General features: G+C 41.2%; 1 protein-coding gene, 1 long non-coding RNA gene and 1 other non-coding gene across 33 annotated transcripts in view; 1 reads left to right on the forward strand and 2 right to left on the reverse strand.

Moving 5' to 3' along the window:
• Positions 1–9,111, reverse strand: part of LOC141569385 (uncharacterized) — a 34,076-nt gene extending 24,965 nt beyond the window's left edge. The window contains exon 1 of the long non-coding RNA XR_012492999.1: positions 9,023–9,111. This is a non-coding gene — a long non-coding RNA (uncharacterized LOC141569385). The remainder of the gene's footprint in view (positions 1–9,022) is intronic.
• Positions 1–24,345, forward strand: part of CD84 (CD84 molecule) — a 79,508-nt gene that overhangs the window by 35,664 nt on the left and 19,499 nt on the right. For 27 of the 31 annotated variants that reach the window (XR_012492991.1, XR_012492993.1, XR_012492995.1 and 24 more), the window contains 3 exons: positions 385–636; positions 1,009–1,128; positions 18,710–18,847. Coding sequence is in view for 22 of the 31 variants with exons in the window: in XM_074322478.1 (XP_074178579.1) it covers positions 385–636; positions 1,009–1,128; positions 18,710–18,847 (510 nt within the window). In the remaining 9 variants the exon portion in view is untranslated. Of the gene's footprint in view, positions 1–384; positions 637–1,008; positions 1,129–3,064; positions 3,163–5,750; positions 9,618–18,709; positions 18,848–24,345 lie in introns of those variants that run through there. The other 4 variants (XR_012492996.1, XR_012492998.1, XR_012492997.1 and 1 more) reach the window with 2 other exon arrangements.
• Positions 22,515–22,656, reverse strand: LOC141569402 (U4 spliceosomal RNA). The gene has a single exon (XR_012493014.1). It is a non-coding gene; the product is annotated as a U4 spliceosomal RNA (small nuclear RNA).

Consider the following 24,345-nt stretch of genomic DNA (forward strand, 5'->3'; position numbering starts at 1 on the left):
AAGTGAAAGAACTGGTCTGGACGAGGCTCCAGGTCTTCTGATTTCTACATCAGTGCTAACTCCATGGCAATAAGCAAGTAGGAAAGAAAAAGACATATAAAGTTCAAAAGACTTTCTACATCATTACAAAGGACAGATACATAGGTGTAAATAACTTCTAGAGCATAGATAATGGTAAATTGTAAAAAAAGAAAAAAGTGATGAGTTTTGAGTATTGATTAGCTTTGTTTTTAATATATGATTTCTTTTATTGTAAGTTTGTATATTTTGATTTGTAATGATGTCTGTGTTTAACAAACATCTTGAAAATTTAATAGTTGTTTCTCAGTAACTGATATAGGCCAGCTCCAGCTTACCATTGGCTAATGTGTTTTCCCCTCATAGGTAAGCTAGGGAAGCCGAAAATTACTCAGAGTTTAATGACATCTGTGAACAGTACCTGCAATGTCACACTGACATGCTCTGTGGAGAAAGAAGAAAAGAATGTGATATACAGTTGGAGTCCCCTGGGGGAAGAAGGTAGTGTCCTTCAAATCTTCCAGACTCCTGAAAACCAACAGCTGACTTACACGTGTACAGCCCAGAACCCTGTCAGCAACAATTCTGACTCCATCTCTGGCCAGCAGCTCTGTTCAGGTAACCAGCTCTGTCCATCCCTCCTAGAGTTTCACAAATCACTCTGAAGAGCTGTAAGACCTGAATGTAGGCCTCATTCTCCAGGGCAATATGCCTCCCTTATGCCAGGCCTTGTCCCCATGGGCTTCTCCCAGAAAGCCCTGGAAACAAGTCCAAAGCCTTCTGAGAGATGCCAGGCATTTCAGTGTGTGCTGAGGTTGCCCCCACTGGGTTCCCTGATTCCATTTGTAATCCTGACTTTTAATAATCCCTCGAAGCTTTGGCACTCCCCTGGAGGACACCCAATTTTGATAGTGCCCCTTGAATGTGGACAAGGCTATGCAGCATCTTGCCCCTATTTCCTGATCATCTCACTGCATCTTCCATTTCCAGGTATCGCAATGGGCCTCCATACTCGCCATGTGGGTTTGCTGAGTGGACTGGCTGTGCTCTCTCTGTTTATACTCATTCTACCATCAGTGCTTTTGTTCCTTTTGTGCAAGAGAGAACAAGGTAGGATTTTCCAATGTGGAAATGCACCATCCTTCTTCCTGGGACTGAAATCATTTATCCAACTTGGTGTAGAGAACTCCTTTGCCCCAGGGACCCTACAAACCCCACCCTACAATTTCCCAGAATTATGGTCCTGAAGACTGTATGACCTCACCCTGAATGGTCTTCAGAATCTGTTTATGAGATCACTAGTATCTGGTGGGGCCAGCGTTTGGGTTCAAGTTTAGCACTGCCATTAACAAGCTGTGCTTCATTACACATGTGTCTTTACCTCTCTGGCTCAGTGTTCTCACATGTGAAGTAAGGTTTGGACTAGAGGATCTTCAGGGTCACTTTCAATTCCATCATATTTGACTATGACCTTTGGAGAGTCATTGAGGGTCATGTACTAATTTTGTATTCCATGGTTGTCACTAGATCCTTTGGGATCCCTCTGGATCCTTCTGTAATTGCTCCATTCTCAATTCAGAAAACCTGATCTTAGCACCCTAGGAGATCATTGCACCCTCCTATTCCTCCTAACGCTATCTTTACCCCAAATCTTCCTTTCCCACCAATCATAATAACAAGCTTGGACGTAGAGAGGCTCTACATCTGCTTCCATGTTCTTGACTCTCCTTTGGTCTGACTTCTCTGGTTCCTATTTGAATACATCAGTAAGAAACCTGGTAAGTTCTCAGCCACAAGTTTTCCTGGGTGACTATTGGGAGAGATGAATTCATAGCAGAGTGGTTAAAACTATGTTTGTGCTTTGCATGCAGTCTGGGGTGAAGGTCCCAGCTTGACCATTTATGGCTACCAGTTATTTTTTCACTGTCTCAGTTTTCTCAGTTATAAAATAGATGTAATAATAGGATTGCTGCATATATTCATTAAGTGGGTTAAATGGAATTACACATATAAACTACTTGGCCAGGGCCTGGTACTCAGTATATGTTAGCTACTATACTTGTAATCGACAGGCTTGGGCTTGGCCTCATAATGAAAAGTTACACAACCTGCTCAGGCGATAGGTGATCTTCAGGGTTCCACAAAGTGACATCTATCTTTAATCCCTCATGGCCTCTTGGGAAGGAAGAAAGACTATTTTTTATCTAGAAGTGAGATAAGAGAGTGAGTACACTCGGTCTGACTCACTCACCAAGTCTGAGTCAGGGGCTGATACAGAACTAAACTCTGAAATGTCGGATCCTTATTATATTGCTCAGCTCAGACTGTTATGTGTAGATACATTAGTGCCTGCAAAATAAAGGCCCCAAATTCTGGCTATCTCTTTTCAACTTGACTTTAAAATGTTCCACGTTAGGAGCAGAAAACAGGGGTACACTAGGATGAATGTTTCTGCCACCCCACAAATTATTAAAAGAAGGGACTTATCTCTTCTGTCTGTTTTTTCCTGTGGCCTCACACAGAGCGTGGTACATAGAGGAAGTTTAATAAATGCTTGACTGTGAATCAATCAAGGAAGCCACACATGTTTGTGGAGTATCTGCTATGTGCTTAACACTGAGGTTGTAACAGTAATGTATGCACCAGAAGAATCCAACACCGTGTATAACAAGAGAGAATCAATCTAGTTGAAAAAGCAAGATCCTCACATGAAAAGGCAACTAACCATGCAAGGGCAGTCAATGCTAAGTGCCAGAGACAATAAGACGACACTGGGTGGAATTGGGGAGAGTCTTTCTAGCCTAATGTGGACTCTAGAGTAGAAAAAGAATTCCCACTGAGCTCTGGGTGAGGCTTGAGCTGGGTACCTCCCATACCATATGCAATCCCTAAAAAAAAAAGGGACATATGGTCCAAGCATCCATCTCAAAAGGATAGGAGCCATTTAATCTCTTAGGGCCTCATCTTAAAAAGAAAACATTAGAACCGATCATTTCTAAAAATTCATCTGTCTTTCACATACTGTGGTTGTTTATTTGTGGCACAGATGCTGTCTCGAAGAATACAATATACACATATGTAATGGTTTCAAGAGACACCCAACCAGAAGAGTCCAGAATCTACGATGAAATCCCCCCATCCAAGGTGAGCTGATGCTACTCCTGGATCGCCACCAGCACCCGCAGGACAGGGAGTCATGGGCAGCAGGTTTCTGCATACTGTTGTTTAGACAACAGCCACAGCCCAGGTCCAACCAAGAAAACCATATCAGGAAAACGATGCCATGATCTTCTCTATAAAGACAGGAATGTGGCCAACTGCCACCCCATGACATCCTCCAAGGTTGAGACCCTAAGCTTCACATGGGGGCCTAACTCAGGGTTAGATGAGAATTATGACTAAGAGTGAAGTGCCCTCTACAGGGACAAACAAGGGAGCCCCTGGTGTGAGATGTCAGCTGTTATGCGCCCACTGAAACAAACAGGTTGCTAAGATGGCTCCAAGGGCACAGAATTGAGAGAGGTGCTCTTGAACACAACTTCCTACTCTGGTTGCAGCAGCAGCTTACTTTCCTCAGGCTAAGAGTCACTCGACCACATCTTTCCCCCCAACCTGTCTTTCACCTTCCTGCCCCTCTCTCACCTCCACCCTGAATCAGGATTCCACATGGTATCACCTTCCTCTGTGTCTTCACCAGCCTGCTCCCCTGAAGTCTACAAGGAGTGAAGGGGGAAATTGAGGCATTGTGCTTGGAGTGATAGGGCATCTGGGTCTACAGAGCCCATGTAAAGCTAACATCCTGACTGAGCAAGACTCAGTCTCAATCATGCAGACCCCTCCTCTTGGCTCCTGAGTTTTCTGACCAAATGCTACCCACTCTCCCACCCTATCCCCACCTGACCCTGATTCTCTCCAAAGTTGGGTAGAAGTACACCTGAGGCCTGGAGAGATGGCCACCTAGTGAAAATGGGACCAGGGAGGGCTGACGGAAAGAGGCAGAAGTAAGAGGGGGGATTCATAACATTTGCCTGGGCTCCCTTACTGAGGGGAGATGGGTGTTTTACAGGTGCTCCCTACCAAGGAGAAGCTAGTAAACATGATTTATTCCATAGTGCAGTACTCTGATAAAGTAAATATTTTCTGACTTTTTATCCCTGTTATCCTATCTGTACCAGCCATCCTGCTGTAGCCTGTTCTTCTAAGGAAGGGCCAGCTGGTTCCCTTGGGACTCCTTGCTAGACTTCTCAGGACTAACTGCCAAAGGCTTAGCTCTATAGGTACTTCCACACATGCACAGAGCCCTGCTCCCCAGGTCCATGGCCATCCACAGGCTGACCTCCTTGGGGTGCTCATTCCACCCTTGAAGCACAAGATCCCCTAAGTTCCTATTTAATAGCTTCTACAACACCCAGGGCCACTGTCAGCTCACAGTGTGACAATAAGAAAACAGGTGTCTCCCTGTAGACAGAGATTGGCTCACACCAGGTGCACAGACCGGCAAGTAGAACACCGGCTTAATTTCAGTTCCCATTTGCTCCCTCAGCTGACCTTTATGGTATGCAACCTGCACAAGCATCTGTAGTGGCCTAATGACACTCACACGTCCCTGTGCTTCAGTGTCCTTCTCTGGAATGTGCAGAGGGACAGTAAGCTCTGTCCTTTAACAGGATTTTCAGTGTGGGGGATCTGGTGACAGGTTGTCACTGTCTGAGGGTCCTCATTCCTGCTACAGTCAGAAGGATAGCTTTGGTGTCTCTTGGTGAATCAAATGTTTTGTAAGCGTTCCTATTTAATAGCTGAGCTAATAGGCAGGAAGCTAAGCATGAAAGATAAATTTGAACCCAGGAGTCTAGAGGAATGGGAAAGTAATGATAAAAAATGAATAATGAGAAGATATATTGGGAACTTGAAATGAATGCAAATGAATCCACAAATAAGAATTAAGAGCTGATTCTATAAGGCATATGTGAGTGGACAAGCAGGCAGGTTGTAGGAAATTAATGTACAGGACAGTTTTAATGTAAAGATAAGCCAAGTGTCCTGGAGAAAGAGACAGGACCTTTTCTTCCTCAGTGATCTGGAGAGGGAAGAAGAGAGAAGGAAAAAAGGGGGGCAAATGACTGAAGGGGAGGGGGAGGAAACAGAGAAGGAGATAAAGTTAGAAAGGACTAGATTTGAGGAACTAATCAGAAAGCCTAGGATTGACACATCTCAAAGTAAATCCTCTAGACAAACTGGATGACAATTGTTAATTGGTTGGTATGTAATTTAAAACTTAAGAATCCTCAAGCCAATAAGAAGGTTGTCTGCAGTACGCTAAACCACTAGAGCTCATGAGATGCTAGCGAAGGTGACGCACCACTGTGTATAGGCAAAGGTACAGTTATTGGGGTACAGAAGGAACTAGGGATCAACTAGGAACAGGTAGACAGCTTGAGCCTGCATGTTGCCTCAAACCTGTAATCAAAATCAATGCAAGTACCCCCATTTCCTCCTGTTTTTTCTGGGTAAAGAAGTTGATGACCCTAGGGCTCCCAAGAGTGGCTGAAGCAGAGGTGAGGGACTCAGCAAAGAGCAAGACCCTGCCACCCCAGATTTCACCAGCACTGGGGAAATCTAAGGCATCTCCCTGTGCTATTTGCACAACTCTCTTGGGTGCCTCATGGGACTATAATTCATTCCCCAGCAGCACCTTTCAGTTAACATGTCCTCCACCTCTGTCTTGAGCACAGATGGAAAAAAACAGCACTCAGGACAGCAAACCTTCTGGTACTTCAAGCTATGAATTTGTGATCTAGGCTGCGGGACAGCATTCTCTCCATGGAAACTGAACTACAGCCATCGATAATTGCAGATGCCCCGGACTTACACTTGCTCTGCCCAGATCTTACCTGGAGTTTGCAAATCACCACTTCCCAACATATAAGCAAAGCAGGAAACCCTCTGCTGTTGGGCATAGTTTGTGCCTAGATAGGCAAATGAACAGGTGCCCTTTCTGAAATGGCTGCCTTCTGGATGCATGGCATAGTGCTTCCCAACCTTCTTCACATCACAGCACATGTAGAAAATATTTTCAATGCACAATGGGGTAAATAATCAAGATGCTCATGTCCAGAAGTTGCCTGTGGCTAGAGACTTCTCGTGACTGCAGGTGATGACCCTTCTCAGCAACACCATACAGAAAAAGAATCAGTGTTTTGCACACCTGTGATATACCATGGCACACTACCTTGGATGCTCTGCTCACAGTCAGTATACATAAGGAGTCCTGGTTTCATGGCTTCCACCAGTCCACACAGCACCTTGGGTACATTAGGCAAAGGCACCTTTCCTGAAGCAGATGCAACCCCTCGCCCAAGTATATGGCTTGGCAAGTTGAGTGTGGGTTGCATTTCAGCCTCCACTTGGCCCTTTGCTCAAGAACCTTTGTTTAGGGTAAAACTGGCTGGACCAGTGCAACAATACCTGACCATGTGGCAGGGGAAGCCATCAGAGTTGTGGCTGTCGGCAATGCAGACACAATGATATGTTGGAAAACGCTTTCTGTAGGGACTAACTGCTGGAGCATTTTACTTCAGGCTCTACTTCAGAAGCCTCATAAGATTTTCTTTCACGCCAAACTTTCCTTCTGTATCACTCTGTGATGGTTAATCTTATGTGTGAATTTTACGAGGCCATGTGTACCCAGATATTTGGTTAAACATTACTCAGGTTGTGTCTGTGAGGGTGTTTCTGCATGAGATTAGCATTTGAATTGGTAGACTGAGTAAAGCAGATTAATCCCCTTCTTCCTGGGTGGGCATCATCAAATCCGTTGAAAACCTGAATAGAACAAAAAGGCAGAGTAAGAGAGACTTCTCTCTCTCTCTCTCTCTCTCTCTCTCTCTCTCTCTCTCTCTGCCTGACTATTTTCGAGCTGGGACATCAATCTTCTCATGACTTCAGACTTAGGCTTGAACTGGAACTTATGCCATCAGTTCGCCTGGTTCTCAGACCTTTAGACTCAGACTGGAACTATGCAAGTATACCACTGCCTCTCCAGACTCCAGATCTTGAAATTTCTCAGTTTTCGTGACCACATGAGCCAATTCCTTACATCTGTTTTCTGTTGGTTCTGTTTCTCTGTAGAACCACGCCAATATACACTCCAAGCAGCCTCAGCAACAAGAAAAAGCCATACCCAATACCCTATTCTCCAAAAGGAATTGACAAGCTATATTTTTGGCACTTTAGGGGAACTGAATATAACCCAACCATCAAAACAAGAGACCTTGAAAGAAGCAAAGTCATTCTCCAGAGGGAACTTGGAGAAATGATGTTACTGATGATGAAACTGGAATTACCCTAATTCCTAAGCCTCTGCCCAAAGAGTCACGGAGTTCTAGCTGAGATTAGGTGCCCCTCCCTGTCCCCTGCCATGGCTGAGCAGAATAGTCAAGTGAGTCTTTGAAGAATTGCTTCCCTTATGAGTTAGCAGACAAAACCAGTTAGATCCTAAATCCTCTTGAATAATCTCAGGCTGGACAGCAGAAATAAACTGCATTTAGGCAGAATGAGAGAGTTAGTCCCAGTGAATGGGTCCATAGAACCATCTAGCCCCAACCACTATTAATATTGTGTTGGGGCTGCAAGACCCCCAAAGTACGGGATGAACATAGTGTCTGCCGTGGGATAGCTGAGGAACCAATTCCAGCACAGACACTACAATTCAATCCTTAACCACATACTGCCAGGAGTGGCACGAGCTAGCACAGTCAGAAAAGACCTTATGGGGGAGGCAAGGCTAAAGCTGGGCCTTGAAGGATGATGGATGGGATTTGGCAGAGAATGAAGAAGACAGAGGGCATCTACATGATGAAAGCATGAATAACAATAAAACAAACAAACAAACAAAAACCACAGGCCTGGACCTATGTGTTGGATTTGGGGCAACCTCCCAGACACATCATGCATGTTCACAGTTCCTTGTCTATGTGTGGCATAGTGCCTCAGCTAGAATGTGTGCCCCCTCTCACTATCCATTTACACAACCTTCAATGCCCAGCTCAGATGTCACCCCCTCTGTGAAGCTTTTCTTGGTATCACTAGTCAAATAATTATGGCTCTTTTTTCACTTCTTTTCTCCCCCTTTGGTCCTTCAATCACTTAACTCATTTCATTCTGCCTTATGGTATAGACAATTATGTTTCCCTCTAAAGCGTACATTACTAAAGGGGAAGATCCATGACTTCATTATCATGAAAAGGTGATAGCTTTGTTAATCTCTGCCTCCATCATCAGCCAACATAGCGCCTTGTATCCTGCTTGTGAGCGATAAATGCTGTTGCAGAGAATTGAAAGTGACCAGCCAGCTCAAATAGAAGGAACATATTGAAAATATCAATAGATAAAAGCTGATGAGTACAGTGGAATAAAATTATGGCAAACATTAAATATCAGGATGCAGACAGCAGGAGCTATTCCCAGCATAAGGCATTTTGGAGGGAGAAGACTTTCAGAATTAGACAGACCAACAAGAAGTCAACTGAAGCAATGCACCAGGTGTGAGGAGGTGAAAGGTAGCTACCCCAGGGAGAGACATGAAGGAAGAAATAGACGCTTGGTGATAAAGGATGGAGAAATTCCAAAGTGACACTGAACAAGCTGAGTTTCTCCTAAAATAAAAGCACTCCTCAACTTTACATGAGTTGAAGGAGCCCTCTTGAACATCCTCATTCTCTAAACTGCTCTGCCTCTCTGTGGTGTGCTCACTCAGTCAAATTCCTAGTGTCCTAATGCCCCAGTGAAAAGTGGATGGGGGGGGGGGGTAGAAAGAAAGAGAAAGAAAAGAATCAGAGGCAAGAGTTTCTTAGGTTTTCCAGGAGAACAAATCTGGAATGGAACCAGTGCACAGTAATTCTTAGAAGTCTTAAAGTGGCCTTTGGGACTCAGGACCACTGTGTTCTTATCTCTTATTTTTTCTTTCCTGTGTATCTTCTGATTTATAAAGAAGTAAGCTACTCACCCCATTTCCCAAGGCTCAGTTCTCAGATTCTCTTTCTGTAAAATGAGTGTGATTTTATTTCCCCCTCCACAGCTTTCCAGACAAACCAGACTATGACCAACAGGTCTATAAAATCAAAATATTCTTTCAACGGAAAGGATTTGTATGAGACCAAAGATGTGTCAGTTTTGTTGAAATGTGTTTACGTTGAAATCTGAGGGGCAGGGCCCTCTATTGGAAAGAGCTGGTAAGCCAGGGCAGTTCCTCTGCAAGTCGCTGTGGGCTTTGCCAGAGAACTGAGAACATGAGAAATGTTGCAGCTCATGCTTCTCAGAAAAAGAAAGTGAAGCTGATTTAAAACATAATTAAAGAAAAGGAAAAAAAAGCTATACAACACTCTAAACTACCCATCCCGCAAAAGAAGAGCTTGGCTGGAAACAGCGTGGGAAGAAAGGAGCCTGATCTGTCCGATGTCAACAGAGAACACTTCTTAGGTTCTGCCTGGAGAAAAGAAATGCCTGGGCTATATTTTCCCCCAGATCCAATGCTTTACTTCTGTTTGACTTTTCCCTGAATTTCCCTTGATTTGCATTACTTTCTCAAAAATAATTAGTGACAGTCTCTACTAGCTGTAACATGAAGCTTGAAAAAAGAAACAATAGAAAGAAGTATAATGAGGGTCACAAATGTAGGCTCTGATGCTAGAGTGCCTGCATTTAAATCTTGGTTTCTCACCACTTTGTGCCTCAGTTTGCCCATCTGTAAAATAGGGATACTAAGAGTTCCTATTTTGTACAGATTAAATGAGGTATTACATGCCTGCACATGGTAAATCCCTGGATCACTGTATTAGCTGTTCTTATAGGCCTGACACCTTCATAAGATACTGAAACAAATTTATGAAATAAGGCTCTTGCAACAGAAATGCATCTTATATTACGCTAAATTAATGTTGCACATCAAAATTTTAACTCTCAATTCCCCTAACTCAATGTCTGTTCCTTGTATTATTTTACTTACCACTCTACAATCTAATTACCTGCTATACCTGTCTCCCCAGCTAGACTGTGATAGGAAAATTGGGTACTTACATCACATGCTTTAAGGTCCATCTCCCTCCAGACAAAAGCTTTGTCTTATTCATCTTTTCACCTTCAGCACCCCATCACAGAAACCAATGACTAGTAGAGCTTAATAAATATTTGTTGAACTGAACTTGGATTGGGACCCAGACATCTGGAGAAGAAGGGTACTAGAAACCATTTTCAGAATCTGGGTCTAGGGAATTGGAGAGTAGGCATTGTCTTAGTCACCCACAGTGCCACCTAGAAAAAAGGGATAAAAGGACCTGGCTTCTGAACCATAGTGCAGGGCTTCAGTATATTTTATAAAACCATGAAGGAAAAATGACTTGCTAAGGGGTGGTGTTTGAGATAGCAAACAGAAGCATCTAAATCTGACACCACTTCCTTTACTCCTTGCTTATCAAAGAACTACTCTGAACAACTCTTTGCAGGTAAGCTTGAACTCCCAGCTCCCCCACCTCCACCTCTTTATTCTCTTCTTGTTGAGCTGAAATTGAACCACTACCCTGAAGAATTTTAGAGCCCCTCTGCAGAAACTCTGTAAGCAGATACTGGAACTACTTGAGAAAATAAAAACAATTTTGGTGGTGTTTTTCCAGTGCTCTCAGAGGTTCAGGCAAATTTCACTTAATTTAATTTACACGTTAGCCCTAGGATTCTCCCTCTGCCTGAAATGCTGTACCTCCCCCCTCCTTTCCCTCACTACCTTTAATGCACATCGTTACCTATTGCCCACTCATCTCTCAGGGTGCAGCTCAAATTACCCTTCCATATTTTGCTCTCATTGTACTACCTCTTTCCTTCATAGCAGTTTTCAAATTTTGTCTTTAAATATTTCTCCAGTGATTATTTGATTAGTGTCTCTCTTCCCCTACTAGACTATGAGCTCCATCAGGACACTGATCATGTCTGGTTTGGCTTACCATTTGTATCCACAGTGCCTGAACATGTGAAAATTACAGAAGTCCTCAATGTATAGTATTTTGATTAATTAATAAAAATGCAACAGTTCTTACAACTTCTGCCTTACCTGGAATGTGACAATCTTTTGCCACATGTCTCAGTGACAAAGCTATTTATTCCAAGTATACTCCCTTAATAAGTTTCCAAACTTTGGATAAAAATTCAGTACAAAAATATTGACTTCATTTCCTGTGCAGAAAACATAGTTAAGAGTTAGAAAACAGAAAAGAGTTAACATTGTAGGTCTAAGACTGCTGTCCTTGAAAGGTGTACTTAACAAGGTTGGCTCTTGGCTGGTGTCTGGGAACTTGGATTTTGGGAGAGTTAGACTATTCCCTGATAAGAGTGGTTTACTGAGCTTAAACTGTTTGAACAAACAATTTGGTTTCTGCTGAACACCTCCTTTTCTTCTAGGATTCTGGAATTTTGGTACGTGCTAGACAGGCAGTACCTACATTACTGATTGTTAATAAAAACCCTAGAATCCTAGCAGACAGCATTTCACATGTCTTGTCATGACACATTGCTAGAGGAATTAAGCACATCCTGTGTGACTCTACTGTGAGAAGACTCTTGAATGCTTGTACCTAGTTTTTTCTGGACATCACTCCATGTACCAATCTCTTTTGCTGAATTTGCTTTGCATCTAGTCACTAATAAATCATAGCCATCGGTATGACTATATGCTGAATCCTGTAAGTCCTCCCACTGAATTATTGAACTTGGAAGTGGTCTTAAAAACCCCTAACACACCTCCTGACTGTTTTTACAATCTCTCTAACTTTTCTTCTTTCATCTACCAGTAGCTGCAGTAGTCTAATCCACCGTCATCTCTTACCTAGACAACAACACTTTACTTCCTGCAGTCACACTTGCCCCAGTCCCATCCATTATCTACACCACAGTTGGAGTAATGTTTCCAAAACACAAATATGATAAGGCCATATGGTGGCAAAAAGAACCAATGGATCATTCTGATGTATAGATTTATAGCTATAATAGTTAATAAATTAAAAGTTTATAACTAATAACCAAAATGGCACAGTAGATAAACACTGTGTTTACCTTTTCTCACATCAAAATTACAAGCACATCAAAATTACAACTAATCTACAAAACAACCATTATTGAGAATCACCTAAAGTCAAGCTGAACTAAAGTCTTTCAACTAAGGACGTGCAGAAGAAGCCACCTCCAGAGTATTAGGAAGGTCAGAGACGCGGAATGGGCTGGTCCCACACCCACATGTGACCATTAAAGATAGGGAGGGCTATTTCAGTTATGGGGTTCCCCCCCATCCTCTAAAGAAGCGAGGTATCCCAGCCCCACCTCAGCCCAGGGTTCTGGTGCCAGGGAGAGAAGTCCCCATAATGTCTGGCTATGAAAACCAGCAGAGATTGTGTTTGAGTGAGACAGAGTACAGCTGCACTCACAGGCACTCCTCTCAAAGTTACTGTGCGTGGACTTACCCACCAATGGAATCACTCACTCTGAGCTCCAGTGCTAGGGCAGCAGCTGAAAATGTGGCAGGGACAAATGGTGGGAATTGAGTTGTCTGGCTTGGGACCGGGGGCAGGAGAGGTGGCTTTCTCCTAGACAGGGGAGCTGGTGGAGACCGTTGTTTCTTTGTTGAGCCCTCGCCCTTCCCAGTGCACGAACACAGGCAGCCGCCATATTTGAATCTCCGCAGTTCATTCACCACACCCTGACAATTCAAGACCTGGCCCCGCTCAACTTTTGGGCACACCCAGGCTGCTTTCAGTGGCTTTTTCATGCAGACTGCCTGCCTTGGCTCAAGCTGAAGACTTTCCTAGACTCCCAAAGGTTCGCGGAACCCAGATAAGCAGCATCTGGCTTGAGCATGTCCTGTGCCTCTGGCTGAGCAGCCCTAAGCCGGCACAAGCGGCAGCCAGCATAGGTTTGCAGCTTTGCTTCTCAAGGTGATTCCAAGCACAACATGAGCAGCAGCCATCTTTGGATTTCTTTGTGGTTACTGCCAGGCAGCCCCGGATGAGGCCCGGAAGAGAAAGAGCAAGGAATTGAAAACCTATTTGAAGAAATAATGACAGAAAATTTCCCTAACCTGATGAAGGAAATAGACATTCAAGCCCAGGAAGCACATAGAGTTCCAAAAAGGCCAACACCAAGACACATCATAATTAAAGTGCCAAAAGTTAAATACAAAGAGAGAATCTTAAATGCAGAAAGAGAAAACAGTTAGTTACTGTTGTGCAGGGTATCAGGCGGGGTCTCTGCTCCCGCTCCCTGCACACACTCCTGCTCCCCACATAAGAACGCAGGCTGTGGCCAGGCCCAAAAGGAACACCCACGGAGCCATAGGTAGGGAGTAAGTCTCACTGGAGGCTGGGTTCACACGACCTGCTGTCCGCTTTTCTGCCAACCGACCGACGACTCTCCTCCACTCTCCTCGACTCTGCTCTCCTTCCCTCCATAGCGGCAGCAGTTATATTAGTGGCCAATGGCTCAATGGTTACAGCTGACAGCCAACCAGCCACAGCTGACGGCCATCTACCACCCGAGCCAGCACCCCTCCATATGAGGCCGAGAGCCTGGAAACTGCTCTCTGGGGCTCTGTCCCCACAGTTACCTACAAGGGAACCCCCATAAGACTGTCGGCTGATTTCTCAACAGAAACTTTGCAGGCAAGAAGGCAGTAGCAGGAAATATTCCAAGTGATGAAAAGCAACAACATACAACCAAGATTACTCTACCCAGCAAGGCTGTTATTTAGAATTGAAGGACAGATAAGGAGCTTCCCAAACAAGAAAAAGCTGATGGAGTTCATCACCACCAAACCAGTATTACAAGGAATTTTAGAGGGACTTCTTTAAGATTGGAGGGGGATTAAGGATGGGTGAAAGGGAAAGAGATTAAGAAATACAAATCAGTTGTTATACACTAGTCATGGGGATGGAGGGTATAGCACAAGGTATATAGTCCATAATATTGTAATAACTAGGTATGGTGCTAGATATGTACTAGATCTATCAGGATGATAGTTGGGAATGGGGGATAGTTGGGGGCAGGGTGAAAAAGGTGAAGGCATTAAGAAATACAAATTGGTAATTAATACAGTATGGGGAATATAATCAACAATGTTGTAAATATCACGTAAGGTGCCAGATGGGCACTGGACTATCAGAGGGATCACGTCATAGACTGTGCAGATGCCTGACCAATGAGCTATACACATGAAGCTGAAGTAGAATAATATTGAATGTCAACTACAACTAAATATATAGGTATATATAGTCACAAGATGTGGAGCACAACATAGGGAAGATAGTCAATGGTATTGTAACAGCTAATAAGATGTCAGAGGGGTAGTAGATTGGGGGGTGGGTTATCACTTTATGAGGGGTTTAAATGTCTAACTATTATGTTGCTTTGTGCACCTGAAACTAATTTTAAAAAGTGTATAAAAAAGTTTATAACTAGAAAAACTTGTTTAATCAGAGAAAAAATGAAAAAGATATTCAGTGATATAATTTCCAAAAATATACCAAACCTTGGTGGTATTATGAACAAGTTTTACCACATTCAGTGAAAGAATAATTCCTATATAATTTTAACTGTTCCAAAGCATAGAAAACAGTGGGAAACTTCAAAATTCATTGAGCACTGACTCCAAACTAAATGACAATGATTCCCCAAAAAGAAAAATATAGACCAGGGATCAGCAAACTATAACCTGTGGACAAATCCCACCTACCAAGTGTTTCTATATAGCCTACAGGCTAAGAATAGTTATTACAACTTTAAAAGGTTGAAAAACACTCTAAAGAAGAAGAATATTTGGTGATATGTGAAAATTATATGAAATTCAAATTTCACTGTTTATAAATAAAATTTTATTGAAACACACTCAACACCTATTCATTCATGTATTGACTATGGCTGCTTTCATGCTACAACGGCAAAGTTGAGTAATTACAATGGAAACTGTATGGCCCACAAAGTCTAAAATAGTCACTACTTTGACCTTTACAGAAAAAAAAATGTCAACTCCTGGTAGACCAATCTCACTTATAAAAGTTAAAACTTCTAATTTAAATTTTAGCAAATTGAACCAAGCAATGCATTAAAAGTAAAAAAAGAAAAAAGAAAGAAAGAAAGGAAGAAAGGAAGGAAGGAATCAAGTATGGTTTATCTCCAGAATATAAGAGTTATTTATCTTTAAGAAGTCTTCTATTGTAATTTATTGTTTAAACACATTAAAGGGGAGAAAAACACAATCATCTTGACAGATTCCCAAAAAATGTATTTGGTAAAATTCAATATTCATGACTGGTTAGAAAAAAAAAATAGCAAGCTTAAATTAGAAGCTCAGTTGATGTTTCAGTTCATGTCTGATTAGAAAAACTGAAACCCTGTTAAGTATTGCAAATTCAGCAAATTGAATGTAGGAAATTGAATACAAACATAATGGAAGAATTTGAGGAGTAAAACAGAGGAGATGAGCCTACTACACAATTAGTAATACCAGGAAGTTGTTACCACTCCTAGGGGAATTTTGCCTTTGGAACCAATGCTGCCACATTGCAGGATCCCACCAAAACCATAAGAATCTCAGAGCCTAAATTCACTCACCACTGCTATTGCCACCACTGGAGCCACACTGCCAAGACTTCTGGAATGACTACTGGAAATGCATTGCCAGACCAGGAACCCTGGAGCTGCACTCATTTTCCATTATTGCTACCACTGCTGAAGACATCAGAAATCAAAGTGAAGAAAAAACATAATTTCTCCCTTCCTCCTACCTTCCAGTCTTTCACCAGTACTGCCTATTGATAAAACTACAAAACAATATCCCTAATAAATATTGATGCAAAATTCCTCAACAAAAATTAGCAAGCCAAATTCAGTAGCATATGAAAATTATACAACATGACCAATTGGATTTATTCCTGGAATGCAAGGATGGTTCAACATACAAAAACCAATCTGTGTAATAGAACACATTAACGGAATAAAGGGTGGGGGGATGCATGATCATCTCAATTAATGCAGAAAAAGCACTTGACAAAGTTTAACAGTTTTCATGATTAAAAATATTCAAAAATTAGGAATACAACATTTTGAAGCTACGTATTCATTTGCTAGGGCTCCAATAACAAACTACCACAGATTAGGTGGCTTAAACAATGGAAATTTATTTTTTCACAATTCTGGAGGCTATAAGCCTGGAATCGAGGTGTCCACAAAGTTGGTTTTATTCTAAGGCCTCTCTCTTTGGCTTGTAGAAAGCCTCCTTCTCCCTGGGTCTTCACATTGTCTTCTCTGTGTGTGTGTCTATGTTCTAATCTCCTCTTCTTATAAGGAAACCAGTCACATTGGATTAGGGCCTGCCTATATGACCTTATTTTAAATTAATTACCTCTTTAAAGATCTTATCTTTAAATACAGTCACATTCTTGAATAATGGGGATTAGCACTTCAATATATGAATTGGGGGGGGGGGAACATTTCAGCCTATATTTCTGCCCTCTGCACCATCAAAATCCATGTCCTTCTCACAAGCAAAATATATTCACCCCTACTTTAACAGCCCCCCCTCCAAATTTTAACCCATTCTGACATCAACTCTAAGCCAAAATCTCATCTAAGTTAGGTATGAGGGAAACTCAAGTAAGGATTCATCCTAAGGGAAAACTCTTCTCCAGCTGTGAAACCAGAAAAGTTATATGCTTCCAAAATACAACGGTGGGATAAACAAAGGATAGACATTTCCATTCCAAAAAGGAGAAATAGAAAAGAGCAAAAGGTCACAGATTACAAGCAAGTCCAAAACCCAGCAGGGCAGATTCTATTAGATTTTAAGACTTGAGAACAATCCTCTTTGGTTCAGTTCTCTGTCCCTGGGTCCACCTGGAACTGGAGAAAAAATAGCCCTGAACTCTGAACCTGTGCCTTAGGGCCCATGGTGGAAGTACCAGCCCTGCCAACTTCTGAAAAGTTGGGAGGTCATTTTTCTCTTTTCTTAAAGGATAACGCATGTTTGCAGCTAGATACTCTATTGGCCTGTCCTGTAGAATTTCAGACATCCAATGGCCTTCCTTCATCTAGTCCTGTCTCTGTCCCCTTTAGCACAAGCTAACAGCATTTCTGCTAGTATAAAAAAAATGTGTAGGTATGAACTACCAATGCAACCCGCACTCAACTTGCCAAGAGATAGCATCAGGTTCTACAATTTAAGGGTTCAGTCCTACAAGACTGCCCCCACCCTCCCCATACTTCAGATGTCAATTATAAGTGCAGGTTGTCACCTGGGCTTCTGACCAAAAGGCTATAGATTAGAGGTTCCTACAACTTCTTGCTTGGGTTTGATTAATTTGCTAGGGCAGTTCACAGAACTCAGAAAAATATTTCAGTTACTGGATCACTGGTTTATTATGAAAGGATATAACTTAGGAACCATCAGATGGAAGAGATGCATAGGGCAAGGCATGGGGAAAGGGTGAGGAGCTTCCATGTGCTCTCCAAGGACAGCACTCTCCCCAGATCACCATGTGTTAACAAATCCAGAAGCTCTCTGAACCCTGTCCTTTTGTTTTTTTTATGGAGGCTTCATTTCATATACACAACCGATTAAATCACTGGCCACTGGGTACTGATTCAACCTCCAGCCCCTCTCCCCTCCTTGGAAGTGAGGAGGTGGGGCTGAAAGTTCCAATCCTCTAATCACTTGATTGGTTCCACTGTCAACCTTAGGTGCAGTCTAAAAGTTACCTCATTAACATATACAAAGTTGGGGTAAAAAGGGGTTTGTTATAAATAATAAGACATCCATTTCATCTTTATGGCTGTGAAGATATTTCAGGAACTGAAAACAAGAGACCAAATAGTAAAACAAAAGATTCCCCCCATTGCTCAAGAAAAAAAGTAAATAGAATAATTTTTAAAAATAAAATTAGGACTGTTATGATGCATGCCTCTGTAGAGCACCCCTGGAAGCTGTTAGAATGAGTTTTATGTGAGCATATTGAATGAGCAAGAGTAACTCCATTCTGGACATGCACAGAGAACTTAGCAGATAATGCCCAGGGAGCTGCCCGGTTGCCCTAGTACTTGGGTGTAACCAGCTGCATTCCTAAAGTTCTGCTACTGAAGATAAGAGGACGTCAGGGTCGCAAGCTGGCTGCTCTGATAAGGTGACGTCAGAAAGGCACTCAGAGATGCATAAGAACTGAAGACTTTTGCAGCTCAGAGAGCAGGTCTCGACTAAAAGGTGACCACGCTGCTCATCTGCTCCAAAAGCCTGCTCACTCCATCAGACTCAGATTGAACCTCTGCCAGAATGACCTTCAGGACCAGCCACCCTTCCTGGCTCCACCAGGATTTTTACTGACTTTGGGACGGGTTCACTACTCTGTTTTACCCAGTTATTGCATTACTCTGTATGCTCTACTGTTTGGTGTATTGATGATTGATGTTTGAGTAAAGAGCATATTGAAAGGCATTTAAGATCTTGCATGCTCTGTTCTTCACTCATGTCGCGGCTACCGTAGAAGGCTCAGTCAGTGCCAGGGAGATCCTGGGGTTCTGAGAGTCTCTTGGGCGTTAGTCCTGACTTGCAGGAAGAGACTGCAGCACGGACTGTGAGCCTAGCAGTCACTCATGACAGCACTTCTGACAGGAAGGGGAAGTTTGAGTATGAAGCACTTTCAACAGAGGACGAACTTGACTGCCTTGAAGTCTTCAGCATCAGTCTCCAGTGCGAACAACATGATTTGGCTGTTCCAGTTTCTCACGCTTGTCTTCTGCCTTGGCCCAGGTAAATGCTGAAATGGACCCATATAGTCACTGAGTGACTCCCGGATTTTGTTTAGCTTACTCAGTCTAAATCATCTATATATAAGTGTCTGTCTGTCTGTCTCTCTGCCTGGTGCAGCTCACAGTCATGCTTGATAAGCTGCTACCTTCTCTCCAACTTTAATTGTGTCTGTATTTAAGGGAATTTTCTGCTGGGACATGGGAAATGAGCTTTTCTAAGACAAGACTCTTTGAGGTTTATTAACAGCGTGTTTTAATAAGGAGTACTAAGATTAGGAAAATAAATCCTTTTACCAAATTAGCTACTATCTTGCTGTATAACCTCAAGTACATTACTTATTCCTCCTGGGCCTCACTACCCTAATTTAAAATATTGAAAATCTGTGGGATCAGTTTAGCCAAAATTTCTGGGCCCAACAGAAAACACTAGAAATAGTTCTCTTAGTTTCAGCTTGCTGTGAAAAAAAAGGTTCTCTAGCTCTCCCGTCCTTTAATACAAATTGGGGCTAGTTGGTCTGGCAGTACTTTACGTGAGAGAAAGGAGTTAGCTGATCCTGCCTGCTTCTCATTCCCTGCTGTTTATTACAAGGAAAACATGAAGGTGAATGTCATGTTTAGGGCACAAAAAGTGGTCCATTAAGGCCAAAGCATAGGATGCAGCGGCAGATGGGGTAGGAAACAAGACAGAAAAGCTAGGCCAGAACTAGCCCAAGGAAGCAGATGCAAATAGCTAATATTCACTGAGTGTTTATTCTGTTTCAGGCACTGGGCCAAGTATTAGACACACATTATACATATAAGCCTCATGTCTTATGAGTCTGTACTATTATTATCCCCATTTTTACATGAGAAATTCAGATAATTTAAATAACTTGCCCAAATTTCATCAACTAGCAGATGGCAAGTGCTTGTGATAGTTCTGAGAAACACTGACAGTTGAACAAACATGGCAGCAGCACAAGAGGAAAGACAGAAGCAAGAGTCACCATAGACATAGAATTAACTAGATTAATTGGCATTGGCAATGAGGGGGGAGGTGAATTCATTAAGTTATCCAATAAATATTCATTGAGCACTTACTAATTCCTGCCATTGTTCCAGTTTCTGGGGATACATTATCAACAAAGCAGGCAAAAATTCCTGCCCTCATAGAGATTTTAGCAGGGGAGACAAATTATAGACAAGATAAATAAGTGAAATAGTATATTGTAGAGTGATAAATGATAAGGAGGAAAGAAATCAAGCACAGAAAGGGGATGGTGCAGGATGGAGGGCAGTGAAATTTCAGACTGGGTAACCAAAGAAGGTGACAGAGTTGAAGGGATGAAGGAGCAGACAAGGAGAGGAAGGTGAGTTCAATTTTGGACTTACGAACTTTAAGGCCTCAGTATGAAATCCATGAAGAGATTTCCTAAAAGCAGCTCGAAATAGGACTAGAGGTAGGACTGAAGCTGAAGGCTTGGAAGTCACAGCAAAGAAATAATAAGTGAAGCTCAAGAGAAAAGTGGAAAGAGGACAGAACCTTTGGAAACATGTATAAGACGCAGAAAGTGGAATAATTCATTTATATATTCAAGAGCCACTTCCTGGCCTGGGAACAAAGATCCACATCTTTGTCTGATTTTCACCTCCTTACAAAATTGAACCCACCTCTAGAAATAAATATTCTGAAGGTCCTCTGATTAAAATTCTTCTGCTTCTCCCCGTTTCCCTTGATACTCTTCATAGGAATCTATGAAACATATTGTTCCTATCCCCACTTTAAGGAAGAGGAAAGAAGGCACAGACCCTTAAGTAACTTGCTTAATGTCACATACGGAGGTGACACTGTGGGTGATGTAGGAAAACAAACATATTTGAATGTGTTTGCAGTTGTTTTGAGGCCCATGAGGAAAGCAGTGATTGCCAGATTTGGAAATCAGGGAGCCTGGCTCCAGAGTCTGTGCTTATAACCACTTCACTATTCCACTTAGTTTACACACAGCTACATATTCACATAAATGTATATATAATTACTAAAATGTGATTGCTAGGAAGAAAATAGGTTACCATGGGAGAGAAAAACAAGGGGATCTGTTTTGGACGGGGGTAATGTGGACTTTCTGGAAAGGTAGCATATCATCTGATATTTCAAGGATGATGTGCGAACTCAAGTCGGGGGGGGGCCTCATGAGGAAGCATCCAAGGCAGACGGAATCATGTGTGTAAAGACCCTGATGCAGGGAAGAGTTTGGAGCTATTAAGGAAGGGAAAGAAAACCACTGTGGCAAGAGTGTGGCACAAAAAAAATCAATATTGAAAACAAGCATGAAGGAAGACAACTCACATTCATGAAGGAAGACAGCGCACATTCTCTCAAGTGGGCTGAACACTATAACTTGCTCCTTTTAGAAAATTTTGCTGGAAAGATAAACCATATTGAGAAATAATCCTAATAAGAATAACTAGAATCAGGTATCATCATGCCCTGGGACAAATGAATCTCATTTGTCTCTCCATTATTCTTTCTAGATGAGAGCTTGTCAAATGTTAATATGCATACGAATTACTAGGGAATCTCATTATAATGCTGATTCTGGGACGGAGACTAAGATTCTGCATTTATTACAAGCTCCCAAGTAAAGCCAGTGCTGCTCCATGGACTACACTTTGAGTAGCAAGGGTCTAGATTTCATGGGATTAAGTCATATTGGGTCCGGAGGAAAGAAGAAATGGGAAGTAATTCACTGATTGGGTTTGCAAGAAGCAGATACACATATTCAGCTGTCCAGGAGAGAACAGTGGTTGGAAATGGAGGCAGAGCCAATACACATGGGCTCGCCAAATGATTCTGAGGTTGTGAGTTAAAAATTTTCAGGCTCTTCTGCTAAGAGATTGTATCCAATGACTCACCTTCTGCTGAGAAGTGTTATCTACTTCTTACCAACCTTCCACACCTTCACATGTTTATTGTTACTCACCACAGACAGCAAGTTGTTTTATATTTTGTCATTATCTTCAAAAACAACTGTTTTACTACCTCTCAGAATCTGCGATCTGTCCTCACTGTGACCTCCATCCTTCCATGCCTCTCATTTTTTGATTCAGATCTATCCTCAGTTGTGTCTCCATCCACAGTCAGACTTTTTTCCTTTTGTTTTTATCATCAAGGTGAAATTCACAAAACATAAAATAATAATTTTAAAGCGTACAATTTAGTGGCATTTAGTAAATTCACCACTTCTATCATTCCAAAACATTTCATTGCCCCAAAAGGAAACCCTGTAGCCATTAAGCAATCACGCCACATTTCTCCATCCCTCAACCCCCTACAAATACCAGTCTGCTTTCTCTCTATGGGTTTACCTATTCTGAATAGTTTGTATAAATGAAATTATACAATATATGACCTTTTGTATCTAACTTCTTTCACTTAGTACAGTGTTTTCAAGGTTTATTCATGTTGTGTCATCTATCAGTACTTCATTCCTTTTTGTTGCTGAATAATATTCCATTGTACGTATATACCACATTTATTTATCCATTCATCTATTAATGGACATTTGCATTTTTTCCACCGTTTTGCTTATGTGAATTGTGCTGCTATGAAGATTTGTCTGCAAGTATTTGAGTATCTGTTTTCAATTCTTCTGGGTATATACCTAGGAATGAAATTACTGGATCTTATGATAATTCTATGCTTAATATTTTGAGGAATCACTAAATAGTTTTCCACAGTGACTGTACCAGTTTACATTTCTAGTTTTCAATTAGCAATAATCGCGCCTCGGATAAACCTCATTGGCTACGATACTGCCACTGCGCAAAGCTTCAGTTTACGTTTCTACCAGCAATGTATAATTTCTCTGCATCTTTACCAACACTTACTTACTGATTATCATTATTACCATTTTAGTAGATGTAAAGATATTTCATTATAATTTTAATTGGCATTTTCTTTGGGACTAATAATGTTGAGCATCTTTTCATGTGTTTATTGGCCTTCTTTGGAGAAATGTCCATTCAAGCCCTTTGCTCATTTTAATTGGATTATTTATCATTTTGTTGTAGAGTTGTAAAAGTTCTTGAAATATTCTTAATACTAGACCTTTATCAGATATATGATTTACATATATTTTCACCCATTCTGTAGGTTGTCTTTTCATTTTTTTTATAATGTCCTTTGATAAACAAAAGTTTTTTATTTTGATGAAGTCCAGTTTGTCTTTCTTTTGTTACTCGTGCTTTTAGTGTCATATCTAAAAATCCATTTACAAATCCAAGGACATGAAGACTTACTCCTATATTCTCTTCTAAGAGTTTTATAATTTTAGCTCTCCTGCTTAGGTCATTGAAACATTTTGAGTTAATTTTTGTATAAGTATGAACTAGGGGCCCAACTTTCTTCTTTTGCACATGAATATCTAGTTGTCCCAGCACGATTTATTGAAGCAACTTCTTTTCCCATTGAATGACCTTGCCACTCTTGTTAAAAGTTAGTTGTCCATAAATGCATGGATTTATTTATGGACTCCCAGTTCAATTCTATATAGATATCTATATGTCTATCCTGATGTCAGCACCATACTATTTTGACTACTGTAACTGTAAATTTTGAATTTTGGGGAATATGAATTTTGGGGGAATATGAATTCTCTAATTTTGATTTTCTTTTCAGTATTGTTTTAGCTATTTGGAGCCCCTTGTAGTTCCATATGAATTTGAGGATTGGCTTTTCCATTTCTGAAAAAAGTCATAAAGGTCATTGGAATTTTGATAGATATTGCATTGACTCTGTAGATTGCTTTGGGTAGTATTGCCATCTTAATATTAAGCTTCTGATCCATGAACATAAAATATCTTTCCATTTATTTAGTTGTTCTTTAAGTTCTTTTAGAAATGTTTTCTAGTTTTTCAGTCCAAAGTCTTGAATCTCCTGGGAGGAACTATTACTGGATATTTTATTCCTTTGGATCCCATTGTAAATGGAATTGTTTTCTTAATTTCCTTTTCAGATTGTTCATATTGCTAATGTGTAGGAATACAACTGATTTTTGTATATTGATCATCTATGCAACTTTGCTAAATTTATTTATTAGATCTGATGATTTTTGTGTGGATTCTTTAGGATTTTCTATCATAAGATAGAATGTTATATTCTGTGAATAGAAAGTTTCACTTCTTCCTTTCCATTTAAGATACGTTTTATTTCTTTTTTCTTGCCTAATTGCTCCAGCTGGAACTTCCAGTACAATAGAATTGGTGAAAGCAGGCACTGTTGTCCTGTTCCTGGTTTTGGTGGAAGGCTTTCAGTCTTCTTGAGTAGAATGTTAGCCTTTTGAGGTGAAGAATTTCTCTTTTAATCCTAGATTCTTAAATGTGAAATGGTGTTGGATTTTGTTAAATATTTTTCTGCATCGATTGAAATGATCATGTGTCTCTTTTCTTTCATTCTATTAATGTGGTGTATTGCATTGATTGATTTTCATATGTTGAACCACTCTTGCATTTCTGGAGTAA

This window comes from Rhinolophus sinicus, linkage group LG17 (genome assembly GCF_036562045.2).
Source record: "Rhinolophus sinicus isolate RSC01 linkage group LG17, ASM3656204v1, whole genome shotgun sequence".
Taxonomy (NCBI): Eukaryota; Metazoa; Chordata; class Mammalia; order Chiroptera; family Rhinolophidae; genus Rhinolophus; species Rhinolophus sinicus.